At 39.0% G+C, this 21,295-nt stretch overlaps 1 protein-coding gene across 4 annotated transcripts in view; it reads right to left on the minus strand.

Annotated features, from left to right (window-relative positions):
* LOC119731937 (maternal embryonic leucine zipper kinase-like) overlaps nucleotides 1-21,295 on the minus strand; it is a 54,219-nt gene that overhangs the window by 12,650 nt on the left and 20,274 nt on the right. For 3 of the 4 annotated variants that reach the window (XM_038205242.1, XM_038205241.1, XM_038205240.1), the window contains exons 2-9: nucleotides 19,220-19,326; nucleotides 17,440-17,525; nucleotides 15,302-15,418; nucleotides 13,764-13,907; nucleotides 6,246-6,314; nucleotides 2,803-2,895; nucleotides 1,818-1,985; nucleotides 1,473-1,571 (exon numbers count right to left, since the gene is read on the minus strand). In XM_038205242.1, coding sequence (XP_038061170.1) covers nucleotides 1,473-1,571; nucleotides 1,818-1,985; nucleotides 2,803-2,895; nucleotides 6,246-6,314; nucleotides 13,764-13,907; nucleotides 15,302-15,418; nucleotides 17,440-17,525; nucleotides 19,220-19,283 — 840 coding nt within the window. In that variant the 5' untranslated portion in view covers nucleotides 19,284-19,326. Of the gene's footprint in view, nucleotides 1-1,472; nucleotides 1,572-1,817; nucleotides 1,986-2,802; nucleotides 2,896-6,245; nucleotides 6,315-13,763; nucleotides 13,908-15,301; nucleotides 15,419-17,439; nucleotides 17,526-19,219; nucleotides 19,327-19,748; nucleotides 19,802-21,295 lie in introns of those variants that run through there. The other variant, XM_038205239.1, reaches the window with a different exon arrangement.

Raw genomic sequence — 21,295 nt, forward strand, 5'->3', positions numbered from 1 at the left:
CATGAGGCTTATTAACATTCCACGTCTGGTTCCTATCTTTCAACAGTCAATAGTGATACATGTAAATGCCAAGCTAATGAATTCATTTACACAAGAAACTTGTTAATGAAGCACTGAATACCGAGAAATGCACTCAAGCTTTGGGAAATTTTCAATCTGCACTAAGTCTACACTATACACCTCACAAGCTCATTATTTCAAAATGCGCTTCAAATTGTCACTGACTTCTGGAGATCTTGAGATCCCAGGAAGATCTTGAGATCCCAGCCGCATAACCAAGGCCACATGTTGGCAGCTGCCACTCAACAGATTTGTCAAATAAGCCATTCCCCGGGACTAATGTTTGAGACCTTGGATTTCAGAAAAAAGGATGCATACATGTATGTTTTCGCTTGTCGGCCTTGTAACACCACATGTACTCATGGGTGAATGACTGAATGAACAAGCTTTAATCGAGTTACCGATTCTTCCTTGGACAAGCATTAGATCACTCGGCAGGGCGTGCGGTTACAACTTTGACAGCCCCTGAAATTTTGATTGCCCACTTACACATGACAAGTGCAGGGTCCTTCAAATGTGACTTCCATGTGATTGTACAATATCGACCAAACAAGGAGCACGCGACAGGGACTTGAAATGTTTATCAATGCTTGTTAACATTGTCTAGTCGATGTTGACGTGAATAATGTTTGCAATTGATGCTAATTGCTAAATTTAGTTTGCTTAAGGTTTTGCAACCTGAATTTTTTTTCACCTGATGTGATGGAAATTGAATGGGCTGTTTTTTTTTTTAGATTCAGGCTTGACATTTTTACTCCTGAATCTATGCACGGCGCATGCAATGTGCATACATGTACCGATATCTACAAGATTTCAGGCACACTGAAGTAACGGCTAATACAGTTTCCTGGTAAATTGGACATATATTCAGCCGAATGAGGCTGCTGCAACAATGTATAACAATGTCATCTTAGAGATACAGACTTAAGACACCTTGCTATTACAACCTTTAAGGTCAAGTAAACAAATTAACTAGTTTCTCTTCTGTGCCTGCTTCCTCTCCCCCCCCCCCCCCTCCTTTTTATAAATCGTACAATAGCATAAAATTGTGTCTTTTTGTTTCCGGTAAAAATGCAGCCACGTATGCAAGTCCAAAATCTGGTGGAAAGGATGATGGCTCCTTTGGACACAAAAGTATCATCACTAGGGTCGAGAAAATGGAAGAATCCATCTGCCATCTACGAAACTCCGCCATCTTGAGACAAAAAAAGGGCCGCCTCCTTCCTTTTTTCAAAAAGCCTAGACAAGAAACTATTTTTTTTTCCTTGGCCCTAGTTTTAGATTGAAATAAAGTCTCTTCCTCTGAAATTTGGTTACAATACGCATATTTCTACTCTTCCTACCCTAAAAACATGCATTGTTCGAGTGCCCTCACATGTTCAGGGATATGGCCCATTGAAGCAATGCCTTACCTCACACTTGGAGTTCCAGTGGACGGTGCCGCTGTGTCCCTTCTTCACCCAGGGGTGAATCAACAGCTCCTCCATCGAAATTCTCTTCTTGGGATTAATCTAAGATGCAGAGGGATAAAAAAAAAAAAAAAATTGTCACGTAATCCATCTGGCAAAAAGGGTCAATGTGCGAGTACTGTATGCACTAGTCACACTTGAGAAGCATCTACCCAATTTGACAAATTTACAAACGGCTTCTGAATGTGCACAAATTGACCTTTTATAAATCATGAAAAAGGGTCGTGTAAACACAAATTCCTCCTAAATTGGTCGGTCTATGATTCACCCAATCTAGGGTGCACCCACCTGTAACATTTGCTTGAGCAGGTCGCAGCTTCCGTCCGATAACCAGCGGGGCTCTTCATACTCTCCTTTCAGGATCTTCTTGTAGAGGGTGGCGACGTGATCGTCATCGAACGGGAGGAAACCACACAGGAGGGCATAGAGGAGCACACCCATGCTCCATATGTCAGCCTAGACACACAAAACAAGGCGAAATCAGTGCTGGAGCGAAAGGACAATTGTAATGTCCGTGACAGAGCCAGTTAACCATGATTTCTAATGAATGATTCAGAGAAATGATCCAAAAATTTTCAGGTTTATTCACTTAGCTCTAAAAAGTTCTACCACCGACAATAACATAACGCTGGGATTGTCCTGTAGTCACTGTTACAGTCGAGTCCATCACAAGTAGCAGCGGAGGAACAGCGACAAAAGAATGTCTTCATCACATTTCCTTTGAATAACTGAATGGTGATTTTGCTTTGGAATGGGTGACTTGTGATGGCCTTGTGAGGACTTGAGATGGACTCCTCGACAAAACTGACTGTTGGGGAGACTTTTTTAGAAACTTCAAATGCTCATAATGGGACAACAGAACTTGATTAAATTTCAACGTGAATGAGGAAACATTCTCAATGCTTTAACCAGTTGTACATTTTTGTTATTTTTGGGGGGGGGGGGCCAAGGGGGGAGGGAAAGGGGGAAGGGAAAGGAGGAGGGCGGGCAGGAGGAGAGGGCGTAGACCTTCATTGCGTTAACCTTCATTTCCCCCCTCCCAAAAAAAAAACCAGGAACAAAAATGAAGTAAGGGAAAGAAGCTACCCAGCAAAAATATTCACTATCAATTATCGGTTACATGTACTTGTACATGTAAATGTATGTTAAAGTAAAACTGCCTCATTGGAGCCTACAAATTGATATATGCAGTACACAAATCTGCGGAGTACCAGTCACAAGAAATACAATCTGCGTGACAGGTTGGCTGGTAACCTGTTTTTGTTAAGCTTACCTCGGCTCCGCGGTACTGCTTGCCTGAGACCAGCTCCGGTGCTGCGTAGGCTGGACTGCCACAGCACGTGTCTAAATGCTGCTCCATTCCACCCTGCATCCACACAACAAAAAGAAAGAAGAAAAGGTTGAACACAAAAATTGACCGAAGGATTTTTAAGCACTCTAGCAACTGAGCAATTCAGATGGTCTATCTGTTTTGTTTGCAGTTTTTTTAGGAAAAGTAATTTTTGAATTAAAAAAAATAATTATTGTAATTTTTTTTTTTTTTAAATTGTGACATTGTAAGGTAAAGTTCATACATCAGGCATGCAACTGGGAATTTAGGGAAAAAACGAGGAAACTCCAAACCACACAAGACTTTTGAACAGTATTTTTCAATTTGTAATGGCATTCATGAGAAGTAATTTAAAAACGAGGAAATCAGCGGATTTGAGGAAAAGTTGCATGCCTGATACATGTGCATTACACTTGGCAATGGGCAAAAACAAACACATAAAAAGAAGTACATGTACACATGTGCATGTACGGTACGGTACATTTACATGATCATGAAGACAAAATGCTGCAAACTGGTTCTTTTATGCAATTCACAATCAGTCATATGCAATACTGTTTGTGAAAAAATGAAGAATGTAACATACACAATATTTCTACAACAGATTTTTTCCAGCGATATTTTTTTCATCTATTTTATGCACGCAAAAAAAATTGGTAATTTTAAAAACAAAGTTTGCATAGTAGATTAAATTTGTAAAAACAAAGCTCGGATTTTTGTCCTCACGAGTCCAATCTGTTAGCATTTGAAGGACGCATGTATTGACGTATATGCAAGTGTACACACAGGAGCTTCGACATGGCTCACATGTACTGACTTCAATTAACTCGGCAAGCACTCTCTAACGCACCCACACAGGGGCATTCGCATATTCAAAGCTCCATTCATTAACGGTCGGAATGGATAAAATAAAGATTACCAGATGAGCTTGAGTGGTTATAGCGCATTCATTAGCTGGAGAGCACTTGAGTTTTTTTTGTTTTTTTTATTGGGCTGAATTATTCAGACTGGTTCCGGATAAACGAAGCGCAGCTGCGATGTGGGTGGGTGCACGCACTGCACGACGCATGCGGTAATACATCCCCCTCCACCACTACGCCCCACGCGCATGCTGATCCCCGGGTTAAGCCTGGCGACGACAAACGAGGCTGCACCTTCGCTCATGCGTTACGTCTACGTGAGTGATAACTTCATAGCCCTGAGTGGACCTCAAATTGTTTGTGGAGAATGCAATTATTCTTTTTTAATCCACTCGTAGCTGACGTCAATTACCGTAGACTCAGGACACAATGTGACACAACTTGTGCGTCATTACACGTTCATGACACCTTGTTCACATTTGTTCAACTTTGTTCTAAATGTGAGCCCTTTTTTTTTCAAGCTTGCTGCGACATGGGAACTTTTGAGAAATCCTTCCACAACTCAAAGACGTTTTTGAAGAGACCTCAATTTCATTGCCAGAAATGAACTAATAATAATAAAACAAAATGTGGCGCACGTTCTCCCCAGCATTTTGTCAACCTCCTTGCACTGAAGCGCAGCCACGACAACCTCACTACAACCCACACTCCAATGTTTACAATACCAGTACAAATTACGTGCACATGTTAGACAGTGTTTATCCAATTGTGATAAACATCACGTTGTCATCACTCCCCCCCCCCCCTGTCCTTCAGACTGCTTCGTTTTCACTCTCTCTCTCACAAACATCGCGCGTCAGACATAAAAAAAACACAAGGACATGAATTAGCTGGTCCTTACGCGGCGACAAATTTGACACTCCTGCAAGCGTCTCCGACAAATTGGGAGCCTCTAGAAGGCTGGGCAATGCCACGACGGTAACGAACATCATGTTGTTTGTTGATAACGTCCTCCCGTATTCTTCACGGCCATCCAGAAATAACTGAAGTTGGCATATCCCTCGCGACAAATTGAGGAGTGCGTTGTTTATTAATACAAGTAAAAGCTTCCGTCATCACTGTAGTTGTAAATTATGCAAATGAGGCAAGTTATTTTTATTACAATTTACGCCTTGTTTACTGAAGCCAAAAGCCATACACATACAGTCGACTCTTATTAGTACAAACTCTGTTAATACAAAATTCTGGTTATATAACAAACATAAAGCCTTGGTCCCGACTGTTCATTTATGTGCACAATGAATGGAACTGATGTTCCTCTTAATACAAAATTCTGATATAACAAACAATTTGGCTAGGTCCGAACGAGTTTGTTATAACGAGACTCGCCTGTACATGTACATGTGCATACATGTACGGTATGTACTGTACATGTGCACATACTACATGTGTACAGACCTCTGTACGGTAGCATAGATTGTTCAGCAATTATAAAACACTAAATTCATTTAATTTGTTTTGTATTTTCTATTAAAAGGAAAATATGATGCAGAGAAACTGCATCACAATTGACAAGATATTTAGCAGCTCAAAAAGTTTACATCATTTTTTTTCCAGTGATTACAAAACCATTCCGTGAGATCGTTCCATGCAAACCGTTAAGAATCAGACATCTCTGGTGCATCTGTTGGCGATAATTTCCCGTCGCGTGCCTAGCCACTACATCCCCCCCCCCTTTAAAAAACAAAATCTCTTAACAGGCTCCGGGGCAAAATGTGATGAACGATAATTTCATACCCTCCTAAAAGACCAAAGGACAGCAGTGCCTCAGGGGGAAAGAAATGCCGAGCTCGTCTAGAATATACACGTGGGGAATAAATCACGGCGCGCAAACTTGTGCAACACTGGATCACATTAAAGTAATAAATTCCTATGTTGCAACGGTATCAATAAATTAAAATTTGTAAGGCATGTTTCTGGGTTTAGTGTAGTCGGTCCAATTGAAGAAGGGAACTAAGATGAACTGGATTTTGAAAATCAAGGATTAGTAACGATCAAAGATGGATGAGAATGGATAGAAAATCTAAAGTCTAAAGTTGGGATGGGGAAAAAAAACCACCACAACAGAATGTCGTTATCAATTGTGAAAAAGTAAAAGCGCTGATAAATTCATTTTAAGAGCCATTTTTGCATGGAGAGCATAAAAATCAAGAATCTTGTTTTTCTTGTTATTTCATAATTGCTAAATATCCACCGAAAATTTTACTTCTGATAAATGATTGCACTTTCAATTCAATTTTTATTTGCAATTTTATATTTAAGTGTAGCAGAAAATCACTCAGCACCCATATCTCTGAAAGGACACCAGACGACTGAATGAAACTGCAGTTGAAAGTATTTCTGACCACATACACGTGCATATAATCAATGGTATACGCTCAACTTTTAAAAGTAGGTCAAAATAGTCTGATACCAGCTCATACCAAGCAGCACTCAAGGTACAGAAACCAAGGGAAGCTAGCATACCTTGGGTCTGGCCGCCAGTCCAAAGTCGATTAACTTTAAGTTCTGGTCGTCATCCAGAAGAAGGTTTTCCTGGAAAAGAAAAAAAAATGATTACATTACTCATTGATTCAAAACACATTTATTTTTGTTGTTGACAGGAATCAATAACACACATGTACATTGTACACTTGTATGCACTTACCGGTATGTCCGTTTTGCAATGTACATGTACATGTACATCTATGTACGGAAACCAAAAATACCGGTAGTGTACACGTACACACATTTGTCAAAACGGATGTCAATAGCTAATTCAATAGAAGTGTACACGTACAGCTTGCTAATAAATTGTAAGCACATATGCATGTCAACACATCAATTAAAGGTACACATGTACAAAATGTACATGTATGTAAAGTATATTTATACACGTACTGTTACATGTAAATACATTATATATTCTTTGCATCATGTACGTGCCCAATTACAAACCAACTGAATGCGGTATTCACAGAAATTTCCAAAAAAATGTGTCACTTGACACATCTTTGGAAATGACCTCAGTGCTTTTATTGTTCGCTTCAAAATGACAGCATGCCAGAAGGAATAATGTCCAGGGAGTTCAGTGTCATTACTATATATCTTTAAACCAAGTAAGCTTTTCATTAATTTGGTCGGTCACTTTTTGGCATCTAGAGCTGCAAACGGACCACTGTATATTTTGTGCAAATGAATTTTGTGCAAATTTTATTATGGCAGATATGTCTGTAGAAACCGAATACATTGTATGCCTCTGAGATAAAAATGAAGGACCAATAACTCAATCGCTGCAATTAATGTGAACTATCAAAAAGTTCCAGTTAAGCAGCCGAAATACCGGGACATGTATCAGTTGTTGGAAAAACAAAAAATGCGCTTTAACTTTTTGGGTTGCCCTTTCACTACACAGTGAAATGTGAAAGTGGCGTACATGTACATGTGCCCACACGCTGACGTGCAGGCCCAACAAAACTCCACGATCCACGAAAATTTATGAACGCTAATAAAAACAATTACGACCGGGGAGGAGAGTTCCCCCAATCTCTGCAGCACCATGGGCACACACGCGTATCGATTGGACTTCATTAACGAAGCAGACTTTTTTTCTTTTTTTTACGGTACCGTCGTTTTTTCTTTTATTTATGTTCCACGCGAGGCACTTGGAAATGTCAACGGTTCACAACAACAACAAACAAAGATCCGCTTTTCCAAAACCTGTGACGCAATCCGGTCTAATCTTGGCGCCCCGTTATTTCCACGTGGGCGCTAATCATAACTAAGTAGCCCTAACAGGAAAGCAAACTCACGCCAAAAATAGCATGGTCTGATAGACGGTTCAGAGAGAGTGACGTTGTTGGAGTTTTGTTATGGTTGAGAAGATACAGTCGTAGTGTGCATGTACGTAATTTCCCTTAACCAATCAACTTTGAACCAATCGACAAAACTGTAAGAGATGTGTGTTTTTTTTCAGCAAAGATAACAAAATAAAACAAAAAATACTCCTAATGGAATGAATCATCTCAATCAGAGGAATATTGTGATGCTTTAGTTCAATCACATTTTTACTGTTTACGTCACGTGTAAACTCACAAATGTAAATCCTTATTTTGTAAGAAAATTACATCAATGATATTTCTTTGGTAAAATCTTAGAGTTTACAAAGAAAGCACAGGAAAAAAAAACATAATAATTCCAGCAATGGGCAATGATGGAAAAGAAATGCAAGTACCCGGTATCAGGAAAAGTAATGCCAGTATCAGGAACAGAGTAAATTTAAAAGGATAAAAATTCTGCAGTATAAAATATATGAATTAAAATTAAGTAAATTGAAAATACCACACATGCTTCAGGGTTTTTTTTATTTTTATTTTTTTCAATCAGAGACCTATATCATGTATGGTTATTAACCCACAGAAACTATTAGTATGCCATTAGCAGCGTTTTGCTGATGACTCAACACTGCAAAAAAAACCAACAAAAACACTGCCCTAAATTAAGGCAGTGTCATCCAATACCGCCGCAGCCTTGACAAGACAGATGTACAGTTTACCGACCGAGAGCAGTCCCATATGTAAGAGTGCGTGCGTCTCACTTTGGTGCAAGCCGACACCCTAAGCGGCTAGTGGAATGTTTCCTTCCCCGGTCCCCACCTGCAGGGCGCCGGCCAAAATAATCACCAGCTCTGATACCCTACGGTGGTGTGGGGCCGGGCCAGGCCAAGACAGGATGGGGTCTCGGAAGAAAAAAAAAAAACCACGATTGAGAAATTCCTAGAGCTGCCAGGGGGAAGGGTCGCAATCCAGCAGTACAGTCCGCACGTTAAGGAAAAATAATAAAATTAGCGCGGGGGTTTTGGCAATCAGTGTTATCCTGACGGATCATCAGCGTCAAGCGACCCGAACCAGCTCATCGAACTCTGACATATGAAACTGGAGCCAGGCAAATATATCTACGAGACGTAATCGTAATCGGCTGATTGCCTGTCCAGTGTAATGGCGTGGTGGTAGTGGTGGGGGGCAAAATCTCGGTGGATTAAGTGGCATGCCGTTTGGTCTGGGTGAGGAATTAGAAGAAGGGGGGGGAGGTTAAAATTGTGGTGCTTGGGTAAGCTTACTGTCAACATGGGAAAGTAACTACTTGAAAAGTATAAACTTGGAAATATTTGGGAGAAGGAGGGACCTCGGAAAGGTTTAAAGGTTTATGGATTGTTTGGCTAATTGGAAGACGTTTTAAGAACGGAAAAATGTGAACTATCGGTACAGCTAAAATATTTATTGTACATATTTAAGAATTTTGAAAACTAAAAAAAAAAGAATAGACAAATAAACAAGAAAACCAGTTGAAGGGACAAATTTACATGAATGTTTATAAGGTCACAACATTGGGAACTAAAAGTGGGACATTAGAAATCTGAAGCAAGATGAAAGCTGCATGCTGTTAGTTTTCTCTTACATTGTTGGGAGAAACATCCCTTTAAGTGGAAAACAACATTACAAAGATAATAGGCCAAATATTTGTCACTGCAAGGCAGATTATATAATGGTATTTTTTGGAAGGTTAACGTAAGTTACATGGTGTCCACTTTCCACTTGTGCATTCTTCTGCAAGTAGCAAACAAGGCAGTTATGGGCTTCTTGTAGTCTTGTCAAGGTATTCATTTCTTATTAAAATCAAATTGCGGAAAAATGCTTGAGGAGAAGTGGGTTTATTCACTAATAAGTGGACACCATACGGTAACTAACGATAAGTGGACGCCGTAAGAAAGGACGGTAGCTTGTGAGAGGAAGTTTCAGGAGAAAGAGAGGGGAAAAACAAAGGATCGTTTAGTTCTTCAGGTTGCTGACTGAACAAATGTTCAGTATAAACCTGAGCTATTTATTTACACAAATGATTTTAGAAAAGAAAAAAAAAAGGAGGAAACCCAGTTGGATTTCATCAATGGTAAATGATACATTAATGGTATTGGAATTTAAAACCCGGCGGCGTAGGAACGCAGACTCTGCGAGTAAATTGTAAAACGTGACCGTGCCGTTCCCCGGCCTCCCACCAAGGGGAGAGAAGAAGAAAGCAGGAATCGTTAACAAGAATAATCAATGGATGGGGTTACGGATGAAATGCCAGGCAGGGGTAACTCTAGTCAGCGTTAAGTCGGGGCGAGGGAAACTTGCCCCACTTCACGGGATAAAAAAAGAGAAGACAAGAGGCAAGTAAAACAAGAGGTAAGACACTCGCTAAACAAGGTCGGGCGAAATACAATTCGCATATTGATTAGGCTGGTGTGCGTGTGTACAGTGCATATGTCGGGAAGCTAGTTTGTCCAACTTTTTGGAAGGCCTCTAGAGTTTCCGTTGTCACAAGTGTTGCATGGGCCATTTTATCGCTAACGGGGCATCAATCACCTGAAGCACATAGCACCTAGCTCACACCCTTTCCATGTTGCCAGAGGAATGCACACCTTTTTTTGACACACATGTGGGAACGTATAAATTACTACATTGAGGCATTTAACGTGGCCTCCGTGATAATTAGAACGCGTATCCCACGCCAGACTGTAGGGTTTAATGTAAAATTAATGCATGTCTCTTTATAATGCACACATACTGTCATGTATGTGACGAGTTTAACCAACAATTGAGAGCAAGGTGTTCAGAAGTGGGTGTTAATGTACATTATGTACAATGTACAGATATTCTGGAATTTGTATCCTTGTGGAGTCATTTCTTTGTTCTCGTGTACTAAAAAAACTTGAGCTTGCAAATCTAGTTTCAAAATGCTCCTATTTTAACCAGAATTAATTTCCTGGGCTGAAATTTGGACTTAATATCCCTTACATTTAAAATGCTTCAATTTGCGACGATCAACACACCTTGGAAATTCCTAGTTTTATTTTTAGTAAAATTCATATTTCGCGATAACCTTGTGGAGACGTATTCACCTATAGAAATTGCCCCGTGGAGACGTATACAACTTTTGTTCCCTATTATACCCATGTCTCCACAGGGTACCGTGTACCAGATCATATACATGTACACGTACGTATACTTGTTCCGTACCGGGTAGTTGTGGGGACTACACACGAGTTGTCCAATACTATGGGGACCGAAGACGCTGCCGGGACAGCAATTTGCCTAACAATACAAAACTTCCCTATAGCGGGGTGACAGCCTGCACACATGTTTGTATACATGGTGTAAATCAAGGATTTCTTATTTTTTTGCAAAAGCTCCCATTGGTTTTCACACGTTTCCCAATCGAGGACATCCTCGATTGGACACCTGTCCTCAATTAAAAAACAGATATTTCACATACTGTGTGTCCTCGATTTACTTACATACGCATGCACGCGAAGTCGTTTTTAGCATTACGTCAGAGGACAAGGCATTGTGTTTCTCTCTGTTTTACATGTATGAATGTGGTGACAGAAATTGACATTTTTTATTGCATTCGGTTGCATAGATGTGAAGGCATCAGCCAAATTGCCCCAAGGTGAACAGCGTGAAAGTGTTCATGTCCAAAGTCCAGCTATCATTAATTCAAATTTCTTTTTCACTAGCCTTTACTGCTGCCAAAAACAAAAAAGAAAAAAAACCGGCAATATGTGATGGTACCGGTATACGTACATGTTCTGGAGGTAACCAAAATGTCAAATACATTGTTTACATACTGTATCCTACTCTTCTTTACACTGTAAACTCTGCTATCAGGCAATGAATTACAGTTATATAAATACAATTACAATGTCAATGGCTTGAATTCAAGTTAAAAACTTCCTTTATAGCAATGTACATGTACATTTGTAATTCCTAACATCAATGTAGAAAAAAATTCAACGACGAAAAACAACCCACGCAACGGGTTAATTTGAAAGACAGACTTCTAGTTAAAAACAAAAGCTACATAGGAAAGTTGTACTGTAGTATAGCTAGGGTCTGCTTGATATGTCATACAGTAGACGTCATCCTTCATTTGCAGAGCATAGTGTGTGACATATTAAAAGAAGATGTCATGGCATGTGAAATAAGTGATAAATGTGGCTTAAAGGTACCGTAATGTATACATTTGCTTTTGCTGTAATTTTCAAAAATGGATGGATGTGGGGGTTAGTATTTTACAGCACATGTTGTAACACTGACTTGTTTAAAGTTTTGTGTTCATAAATGCTGGGGAAAACAATTTAAAAAAAGGCTACTCTTGTAGTCTGGTTCCCTGACCTACCGGTACTTCGGACGAAATCAGAGCAATACACGGGGAATTATCAGGTCAAGGAACCAGACTAGCTGGCTTGCACCCGTTCATGGTTGTGCAACCGGTTGTAAAAAAATTATGGGCTAACTAAATATGGTAAATTGGGGGCAGTATTTGGAAAAAAGTCAGATTTTTTTCCAACGATGGTTGGCCGACCATCGTTGGAATTACAAAAATTCCACTTTTCTTGAAAATGACAGCACACCAGGTGCCATGACTTCAAAGGATGCTTGATACTATTATTCACTTACAGTCAAGTAAGGTATTTCATAATAATTTGGTAGTTTTGGTATTGGATATTTGCAAATGTTGTATATTACCGGTACCTTTAACTTCGATGGGGGGAGGGGGGATATCAGTACTGACAGATGTGCTTCAGCTATAGGTATTAAGCTGTATCCAAGCAGATCGCTGGGGAGGGGGTGGGTAGGTGTCACAATTTCGGCTGCGTCATTTGGGGGATTTGATTCGCTGCCCTCCGCGAATCGTCTTGTCAACAACAAACCGATGGCGCGACTGGGCATGGAGTTTCGTGTGACGTTGCCGGATTACTGACCCCTTTCACTTTGATTAAATTCTGACGTAAAAACAAGTGTTCGCGGTTGAACAAGAAAGTGCCTCCTTCTAAAAAAATAAGTTGTCATCACTCGTGGATTTGTTTTCCATTAAGGTATTTTCGTGGTGTCATGTAACAGTCTACACAGGTACTAATAGTAGAATAGTTTTTTTTTTTAACTTACGTTTGATACTTCTACTGGTACAGTAGCTTTCAAGGTATCGTGTCTGATCCCAATAACAGCCCGAGCAATAGAGAAACAACACAGGATTTGACAGGAAAAAATGACTGTGAATTGGCTTATCAAAATTGATGCGTTGAGCAAAAATCAGCTGAGTAAATATGTTGGATGCCTAGCAGCACGTTTCTTTGCTTAGAAGGTCCTTGAAACCGGTGCCTGGATTTTCAATTTCTGTTACTAGCCCTGCTTTCTCGGACCCTCTTATATTAAGTGAATATTTGTGGTGCTTAGCAAATTTCTATGCCAAGCAGCCCTGATCAAGTCGGTCCTGGATGTTTTTCAAGTTATGTTTTTTAAGCCTCTAGGCTTTCTCAGGCCCTGTTACATTAGATTTTCGACTTAAAAATTATTATTATTTTTTTAATTGAAATTTCAGAGTCATTCAAACCATTGCCAAAATCTATTCCTGGAAGTAACACGAATTGACGAAATTCCAAGCTTTAAAAAGACTTTACAGTGTTTTTTAATATTTAATCAGGATTTGACTTTAGATGTACACGTAGCCCGCTAGCCAAATGATAGTCAAAATAGTGGCAGGCTAGTCAAACTATTCCTCAAGTAGCCCAGCTGGCGAGTCAAATATTATTGGGCTATGGTAAAGATGAAAGGACTGGAAGAAATAAATCATTAAATTCAGAAAGCAAACCTGCATCAATTTGTGTCTAATTATATTAACTGTTTAGGGTAAAATTATTAGATCTGTTAAAACACTGACAAGATTGCCTCAGGATACACATTTTACATACATGTACATGTATGCACACTGTTGTTTATGAGACACTCTATAGAAGAAAAACATGCAGACTAGTTAAGAGTCTGTTTCAGTAGCCCGGCTGGCTAGTGAAAAAAAAAGAGTTAAATTCAAACCCTGATTTAATGTGAAGCGAGAAAAGAGGAAATCAGCTGACCCGAGGAACATTTGCACGCCTGTTAAGAGTTTACATTTCACAAATCTTACCGGTTTTAGGTCTCTGTGTGCATAGCCCTTGTGGTGGATGTAGGCCACAGCCGACAGAATCTGCCGAAAGAATTTCCTGGCCTCGGATTCCTTGAGACGGTCTTTGGCCACGATGTAATCAAACAGCTCACCGCCGGGGCAGTACTGGAAAGAGAAAATAAAAAATTGGAGATAGATTAGGTGAGGACGAATAAATAAGAAACAGACGTAACACCTGTGTTCCTGATTACTCAATTCACTTTGGCAAATCAATCTTTTGAAAAGAAATATGTGTCATTCTTTAAATTTATGGTCCCAAGTGCGACATCTTTCCTGTCACTGTTGCCTTGATAATTTGTAATTTGCCATTCAAATTTCAATGAGAATGACTTAATTTTTTTTTATTTGTTAGGTAGGTAGTTTGCTATTCATAATCACTCTTGGAGGATGACTGCATTGAGGAGTGCATCAGAACTATAAAATCATAGATGTCAGATGTAACAGGGACAGAGAAAATAGTGGACCAAAAATTTGTAGGATGACCTGTGTATGTTTAGTTGAAATAACCCCAACAAACATGGAATTATTCAAAATTCCATCCACAAGTCACAATTAAAGTTGAATTTTACATTTCCCTCACGAAAAAACACAAAATTGGCTTAAGAACTGAGTGAATGATAGTTTGATGTCATTCAGAGTTGTAACTGTTCTCGTGTTTATTTATGTACATGTCTGAAAAATTGCACAACTTTGTGGAGGAAACTGATCAGATTGAAAATCTCAACATAGTCAAATAAATTCTTCCAAGAATTCCCTGATCTCTCCTTCCCAGAATTCCCTGATCTTCCCTTCCCAGAATTCCCTGATCTTTCCTCCTCAGAATTCCCTGATCTTTCCTTCCCAGAATAAAATCCCAGATCTTTCCTTAACCCAGTATTCCCTGATCTTTCCTTCCCAGAACTCCCGGATCTTTCCTTCCCAGAATTCCCGGATCTCTCTTTCCCCAGAATTCCCTGATCTTTGTTTATACTCATTTTGAAGCTGTCCCGTTCTCAGAAATGTCTGGTACAACCCAGAAGTGACTTTGAGAAAGCCACTAGGATCGGCCGATGTACACTTTACAGTGAAAATGTGGAGTAACAACTGGAAATGATTCAATTTGATTCTGACACAGACTTTGCCCAAGCCTAATACAATTCAAATTTTTTGGATAGAGAACAAGTACAAATGTAGTACACATGCATACGCATATATGTTATGAACGCATTTTCACTGGCATATAGCCAACCTGGTTCACATTCTTCAGATGTGGCATGCTTTAGGCTGCTACGGTATATATAGAGAGAGACCATTACCTGCATGTCAATGCGTAATATGGGTAATGTTACACATTCCAAGTTGACAGTAATGGTCGACATTATTCATAAACAACACTGATATTAATGTTGTAAGGAAAAACAAAAAAAAACAGGTCTGCCAGAAAAATTCATAGCATGTTCTGGAATGCATACATGTACACCAAAGGACTGACTGAGAGGGTATTTTTTTTCTAGTCGTACCTCAATGACCATGAAGATCTTGTGTTTGGTCTCGACCACCTCATACAGCGTGCAGATGTGCTGGTGGACCAGCTCCTTCATGGCTGTAATCTCCGTCTTGACTCTCGGCAGGTCATCCTGAGATGGGAAGATAGGTGGAAAAGGGTGAATAACTCGAACCAAGAGAAAGGGAGGTGCAACGTGCAGTGGTATTTTCCCTTCCTTCAACTCCTTGACCCCGGAAGAAAAAGCGGAAACTGAAAACTACTGTTTCTAAAAACCAAATATGTGAGGGCCTGTCACCATAAGAGGAATTAAAGTCGGACTTTAAAGAATTGAGATATCTATCTAGATTCTGCAGAACAAGAGCTTTCTAATGGTATACAACGTTAAGGGTACTGAGTTCAGTAACAGGAAAAGAGACCGCCAACTTACTTGAAGTTGTAAAACTGATTCTCGAGAACATGGCATTTAAAATTCTACAGTTGTGTTACAGTGAATGAACGATAACATCATAGGCCTAACAAGTGTAAAATAGGTTTTCAAGATGTTTGACGGAAGAACATAAAATTGGAGAAAAGTAAAACAGGTCTTACAGATTAATGTTCACCAGAAAACAAAAAAATCAACCCCTTCAAATTTTGGCTTCGCCCCACTGTAGGGCCTACTGCAAAACGACAATTTCCGACTTTAAGCTCATTTTGTTGTGACAAATTACATATTTGGTTCAATCTACAAATTTAAATGAAGTTTGACAGTTGGATTGTACATGTAACCAATAATAAGAGTTCATAATTTTCATTTGATTAATATCTACATCTAGACCGATATACCGGTACATGTACATGTATTCTTATTCTTAACCTTCATCATTGTAACAACATGTACATGTACCAGGAAATAAGTTAATTACTGTCACTTCAGTTCAAAAGGAATCATTAAAATTCATGCACCATTCAGTTCAGTTCAATGCCATTCAAAATATTTCTGTGCAATACATACATGTACATGTATCTCAAGGATTTCTTGTTCTGCAAAAAGCTAAAATTTCGTATTCTCAAAGTACAGGTACAAAACCATAGGAGCTTGATACACACGTTAGGTAATGGAATATACATTGTACACAATGCAGTTGTATGGTGTTTGCACGCCGGTACATGTATTGTGCCTAGCAGGCCTTGAGGATTCCACACACTCTGTCCCTCAAGATAATTGCACGTAACTTAATTCGATTTCCATAATTGCAAAGTGTAATCAAAACCACGGATAGAGTGCTGGGTGTATGACTATGACACCAATACCGGTTAGTGCCAGATATCGTAAAAATACAATTGTACAATGCACGCTATACACACGTGCATGTTTGACGTACATCTTTTGAGTAAACAAATATTTATAAATAACACGCGGGAACAATTGCGATCAAATGTGACGCATGTTTCATGACATCACTGAAGTAAATTTAGCTGTTGTCGGTTACCATGGGGAATAAAAAAATATATAATGAAGAGAAAAACTTAGGAATTCAAGATTTCAAAAAGTGTTCCTTACAATTCCTGAAATCAGGAAAAATCCTGACCGAAAAAACCACTGAAATCTGATAAAATCCTGACCAAAAAAATCCTGACCAAACAAATCCTGAAATCAGGAAAACTCCTGACCAAAACATCCTGAAATCAGGAAAAATTCCTGACCAAAATATCCTGAAATCTGAAAAATCCTGACCAAACAAATCCTAAAATCAGGAAAAATCCTTACCAAAAATACCTGAAATCAGGGAAAATCCTGACAAACAAATCCTGAAATCAGGAAAAATCCCGACAAAAAAATCCTGAAATCTGGAAAAATCCTGACAAAAAAATCCTGACAAAAAAATCCTGAAATCAGGGAAAATCCTGACCAACAAAATCCTGAAATCTGGAAAAATCCAGACAAAAAAAAATCCCCAAATCTCACCCCTGTTAAATTACATGTAATTGTTATGCACAGCACGAATCCAACGAATTCACCCATACATGAAGTGGGTCACAAATTTTCAAATCGAGGGCACCGATATCGATTCAACCGTGCTCCGTTACTGACCCTACTCCCCCCCCCCCCCCCGACATGACCACGTCAACCATGGATGTGCGTACGTGAGCAGGCATACCACGACTCACCCCTAACGCTCTCTTGTCCATGATCTTCACCGCGACCTTCTCCCCCGAGGCCAGGTGCGTGGCTAGCTTGACTTTGGCGAAACCACCTGAGTTCACAGAGCAAGATAAAAAATGGAGAAATTAAGTTCCAGCCATTTTCAGTGTAATCCAGCACACAAGTGTTAATCCTGAACCCACCAAGATCCTTCAAAACTCAGGATTTTGTTGGATTTTGGAAGGTAGAGCAAAGTAAAGTCCCGGCGCAAAATTCCATCTTATGAAAAGTAAAGTGCCTTAATTAATTTAAAACTTATTCTTAAACCTTGCTGATCCTTCCAAAAACCCACAGGATTTTGTAGGATTTTGTAGGAAAGTGGAAGGTACAGTGTGACCACAATTGATTTTAGGCACAAGTATTAATCCTAACAAAACCAGATTTTTCTTAAAGGTCCCATGCAATGTAATTTTTTTAATGCAATCCTTTGAAAATGCACCTTTGTACATATGAATGCCATTTAACCTTATTTTCATTTTTTGTTTGCCATTTTCAAGGGTATTTTGGTGTCTTTTTTGGTTTTTATGCTAAAATGCCAATTTCCAAATACATGAGCAGTGTGATGTCATTTCAGGGAGAAACCTCAATGTTACAGTAATTTCAGCACCAAGAATTGCTCGAATGAATTTTGGATATTTTGCTGGACATTGTAAATTTTCTTTGTCGCGATTGTGTATTTCCATGCGTAATCAACTATTTTCACACATTAAAAGGTCCACTCTACATTGAAAAGGTCCACTTCATGATAAAAATGTGTATTTTCATGCGTAATCAACTGTTTTCACACATTTAAAGTTCCCCTTTATGGTTAAAAGGTAAACTTCATGGTGAAAGCAACCCACCCCTTCCACCAGGCTGGCTATAGCCCTAGACCAAATAGGCCTACATGTACAGTGTATCAAAAATCTATTTTAATTATTGTTTTCTTCCACCATATGTTCCATGTCATTTAAAACGTGTAAAACAATTAACAGTTAACACAAAAATGTCCAATCCCAATTCAATTTCCTCAAGGATCATTACTCAAAACAATTTCATCAGCACTTTGTTTAATCAATGCTTGTAAGCATAAAAGTTGGAATAATTGCATTTATATTTTATGTAATCCCCACGAGAATTGTACACAGAGAAATATATTATCGCCATAAAAATGTACATTTACACAAATGCTCTAAATGTTTAGGCTTGTACGCACAGTCGAATGCGTAGGGCGAGAAATTAGTTAAAAAGAGAAACAGAACGCAGGCGGGGGACGAGATAGTGGATTATTTTTGTACTTGGCCTAATTATTATGATTATTCTTTTCGTACATTATACTGGTACACATCTTACTGTCCCCCGACTCAATTGGCATATAAAATTTCCATTTTCCGTTGTCAAAGTGAATATATACATAATGTACATGTACATGTACATGTATGTGCATGATGTAATTTACAAGACCAAGACCATATGAATGAAAAACTTCTTGGACTTTCAGAAATTATCCAAAAAATTGGACTTCTCAACAAAATTGTACCTCGTGTGACACGAAAGACAATTTTTTGGCTTTTGTTTTGTTTTTGTTTTTTGGTTGTTTTTTAGTCACAATAAACAGTTGCATATTTTTCTCTAATTAAAAAACATGGCAGGAACTTCACAGATCATATAAATTGACTAAACCCCCTTCCCAATAAAAAAACCCATGCACAGCCTAAAAAAATACTCCCGAAAAGCAATCAGAAAAACAACGGTTTATGCACTCACCGGACCCAATCGTTTCCTTGAGGTGGTATCGCGACCTGATCACGTCGTACTCCGAAGACGCCATGTTCTGTTTTAGGCCGTTGATGGCAATCTCCGGAGCCTTCAACCTGCGAATGGCGTGATGAAAAAAAGAAAAAAGGCAGAGATGAAATTAATGAAAAAAAAAAAAGTAGGAAGAAAAAAAAATTGATTATTTCACGCGAGGTTGAAGACGCTCTTGAAACACTACACTGCACTCCAATGCATAGCTTCATTTCAATCTGCAGCGTTTGCACGTACCGGAACGTACGTACGTAAGCACCACGGTAAGTGTAGTACCGCCCTAACCGGTACATGTACATACGTGTACAAGTACAGTGTGTGTGTGTGTAGTCTCCGATGTGTGGTGACGGGATTAACATACATAATCAGCATTTGAAAATTGGAAGTGCACGGTTGCCCAAAACTGTAAAAACAGGCAGTTGTATTGCTGAAGTTTTAACGCTGCTATAAATTTGTTTTAACAAAATGGGCGACTAAAATAGCCTACAAGAAGTCCATAAGACGTCCAGACATTCCTCTGGCCATGCTTGCTAAGCGTCTGGCAATTGGTAAATTGTAAAAAATGTAAATTCTAACCGAGCAATTACATCCACTATAGTCAAATAAGAGCACGCGCGACTACTCTCAGGCCCTAAAAAATGCTGGTGGTGGTACTGAAGAGTATTATTGACAGTATGTCATAAAATCTTGGAAATGCATGCAAAACGCAGGGTGTCAGGGATTTTAGATTCTGTGTAAAGGCTAGGTCATACATCTACTTCACGTTAATGTGAACGCAAAGGCCAAAGTGAATTTGACGTCATGTAACATAATTCGCTGAGAAATTCGCCGGCGTTGAAATGTGTTCAAACTTTTGTGAATTTGATGCGTAAAAACTTGCCGCGACCGCCCAAATTCGTGCTAGCGTTCACTTTCCACTGAGTATAAACCGGGCTTAAAGTTGGCTACTCCCCCCCCCCCCCAAAAAAAACCCCTGAGATTATGGCCAGTATTTTGTACATTTGGCAGTTCAAATTTGACATTAAGTTAACTTTAGTGCACGGTCTGTCCATTCTTTTCTTCTTCTCGGACTTCATTTTACCAGTTGATGCACACACTTCAAGTAAAAAGCAGGGACTGGTGAAATCTAATTTCTCTCGCGTCCAAAATCCACAGCGCAAGCAGAATTTACCCAGTCAATGTTGTGGAGCAAGTGTGATGTCAGAGCCAATTTTCCATTTCAACAGTCAATATTCATTTTTTTTTTCAATTCAGGAAATCTAATTAATCATTGAAGAACATGATCAATAAAATCTACACAAACCACTTGCCCCTCCCACATTTTTAAAAATAAATGCATGTACTACAAATGTAGTGCAGAACATATGCAAAACTTCAAAGTGGTTTTGTCTGTTTTTATGTGTTTTTTTCTGTTATGTGTTTTATAATCAGCTGTATGTAGCACATGTACACATGTTCTACAAATGTAGTGCAGAACATATGCAAAACTTCAAAGTGGTTTTTGTCTGTTTTTATGTATTTTTTTTTCTGTTGTGTTTTTAATAATCAGCTGTGTAGCACATGTACACATGATCTGATACACTGTGCCCTCTGGAGACATGCACACAATAGGGAACAAAAGATTGTATACGTCTCCACAGGGCAATTTCTATAGATGAATACGGTACGTCTCCACAAGGTTTTCACGAAATACCGGTAGATATATGTATTTTACTCAAAAACTAGTAATTTCCAAGGTGGGTTGATCTGTTGCAAATAAAAGAGTTTTAGAAAAGGGATGTTAAGTTCGAATCTCAGCCAAGGAAATTAATTTTGGTTAAAATAAGAGCATTTTGAAACTACACTTTCAAACTCGAAAACTTTACTGAACGAGAACAAAGAAATGTCTCCACAAGGATACAAATTTCAGTATGTATGTATGTATGTATGTTAGATTACAAGGGTCTAGTTACCCTTATACTGTGGAGAGTAATTCCAATGCACTTTCGACGTTTATCTGAAAAACAAGGCCATGATGATGATATACATGTACAA

Source organism: Patiria miniata, unplaced genomic scaffold (assembly GCF_015706575.1).
Source record: "Patiria miniata isolate m_02_andy unplaced genomic scaffold, ASM1570657v1 HiC_scaffold_24, whole genome shotgun sequence".
Lineage (NCBI taxonomy): Eukaryota > Metazoa > Echinodermata > Asteroidea > Valvatida > Asterinidae > Patiria > Patiria miniata.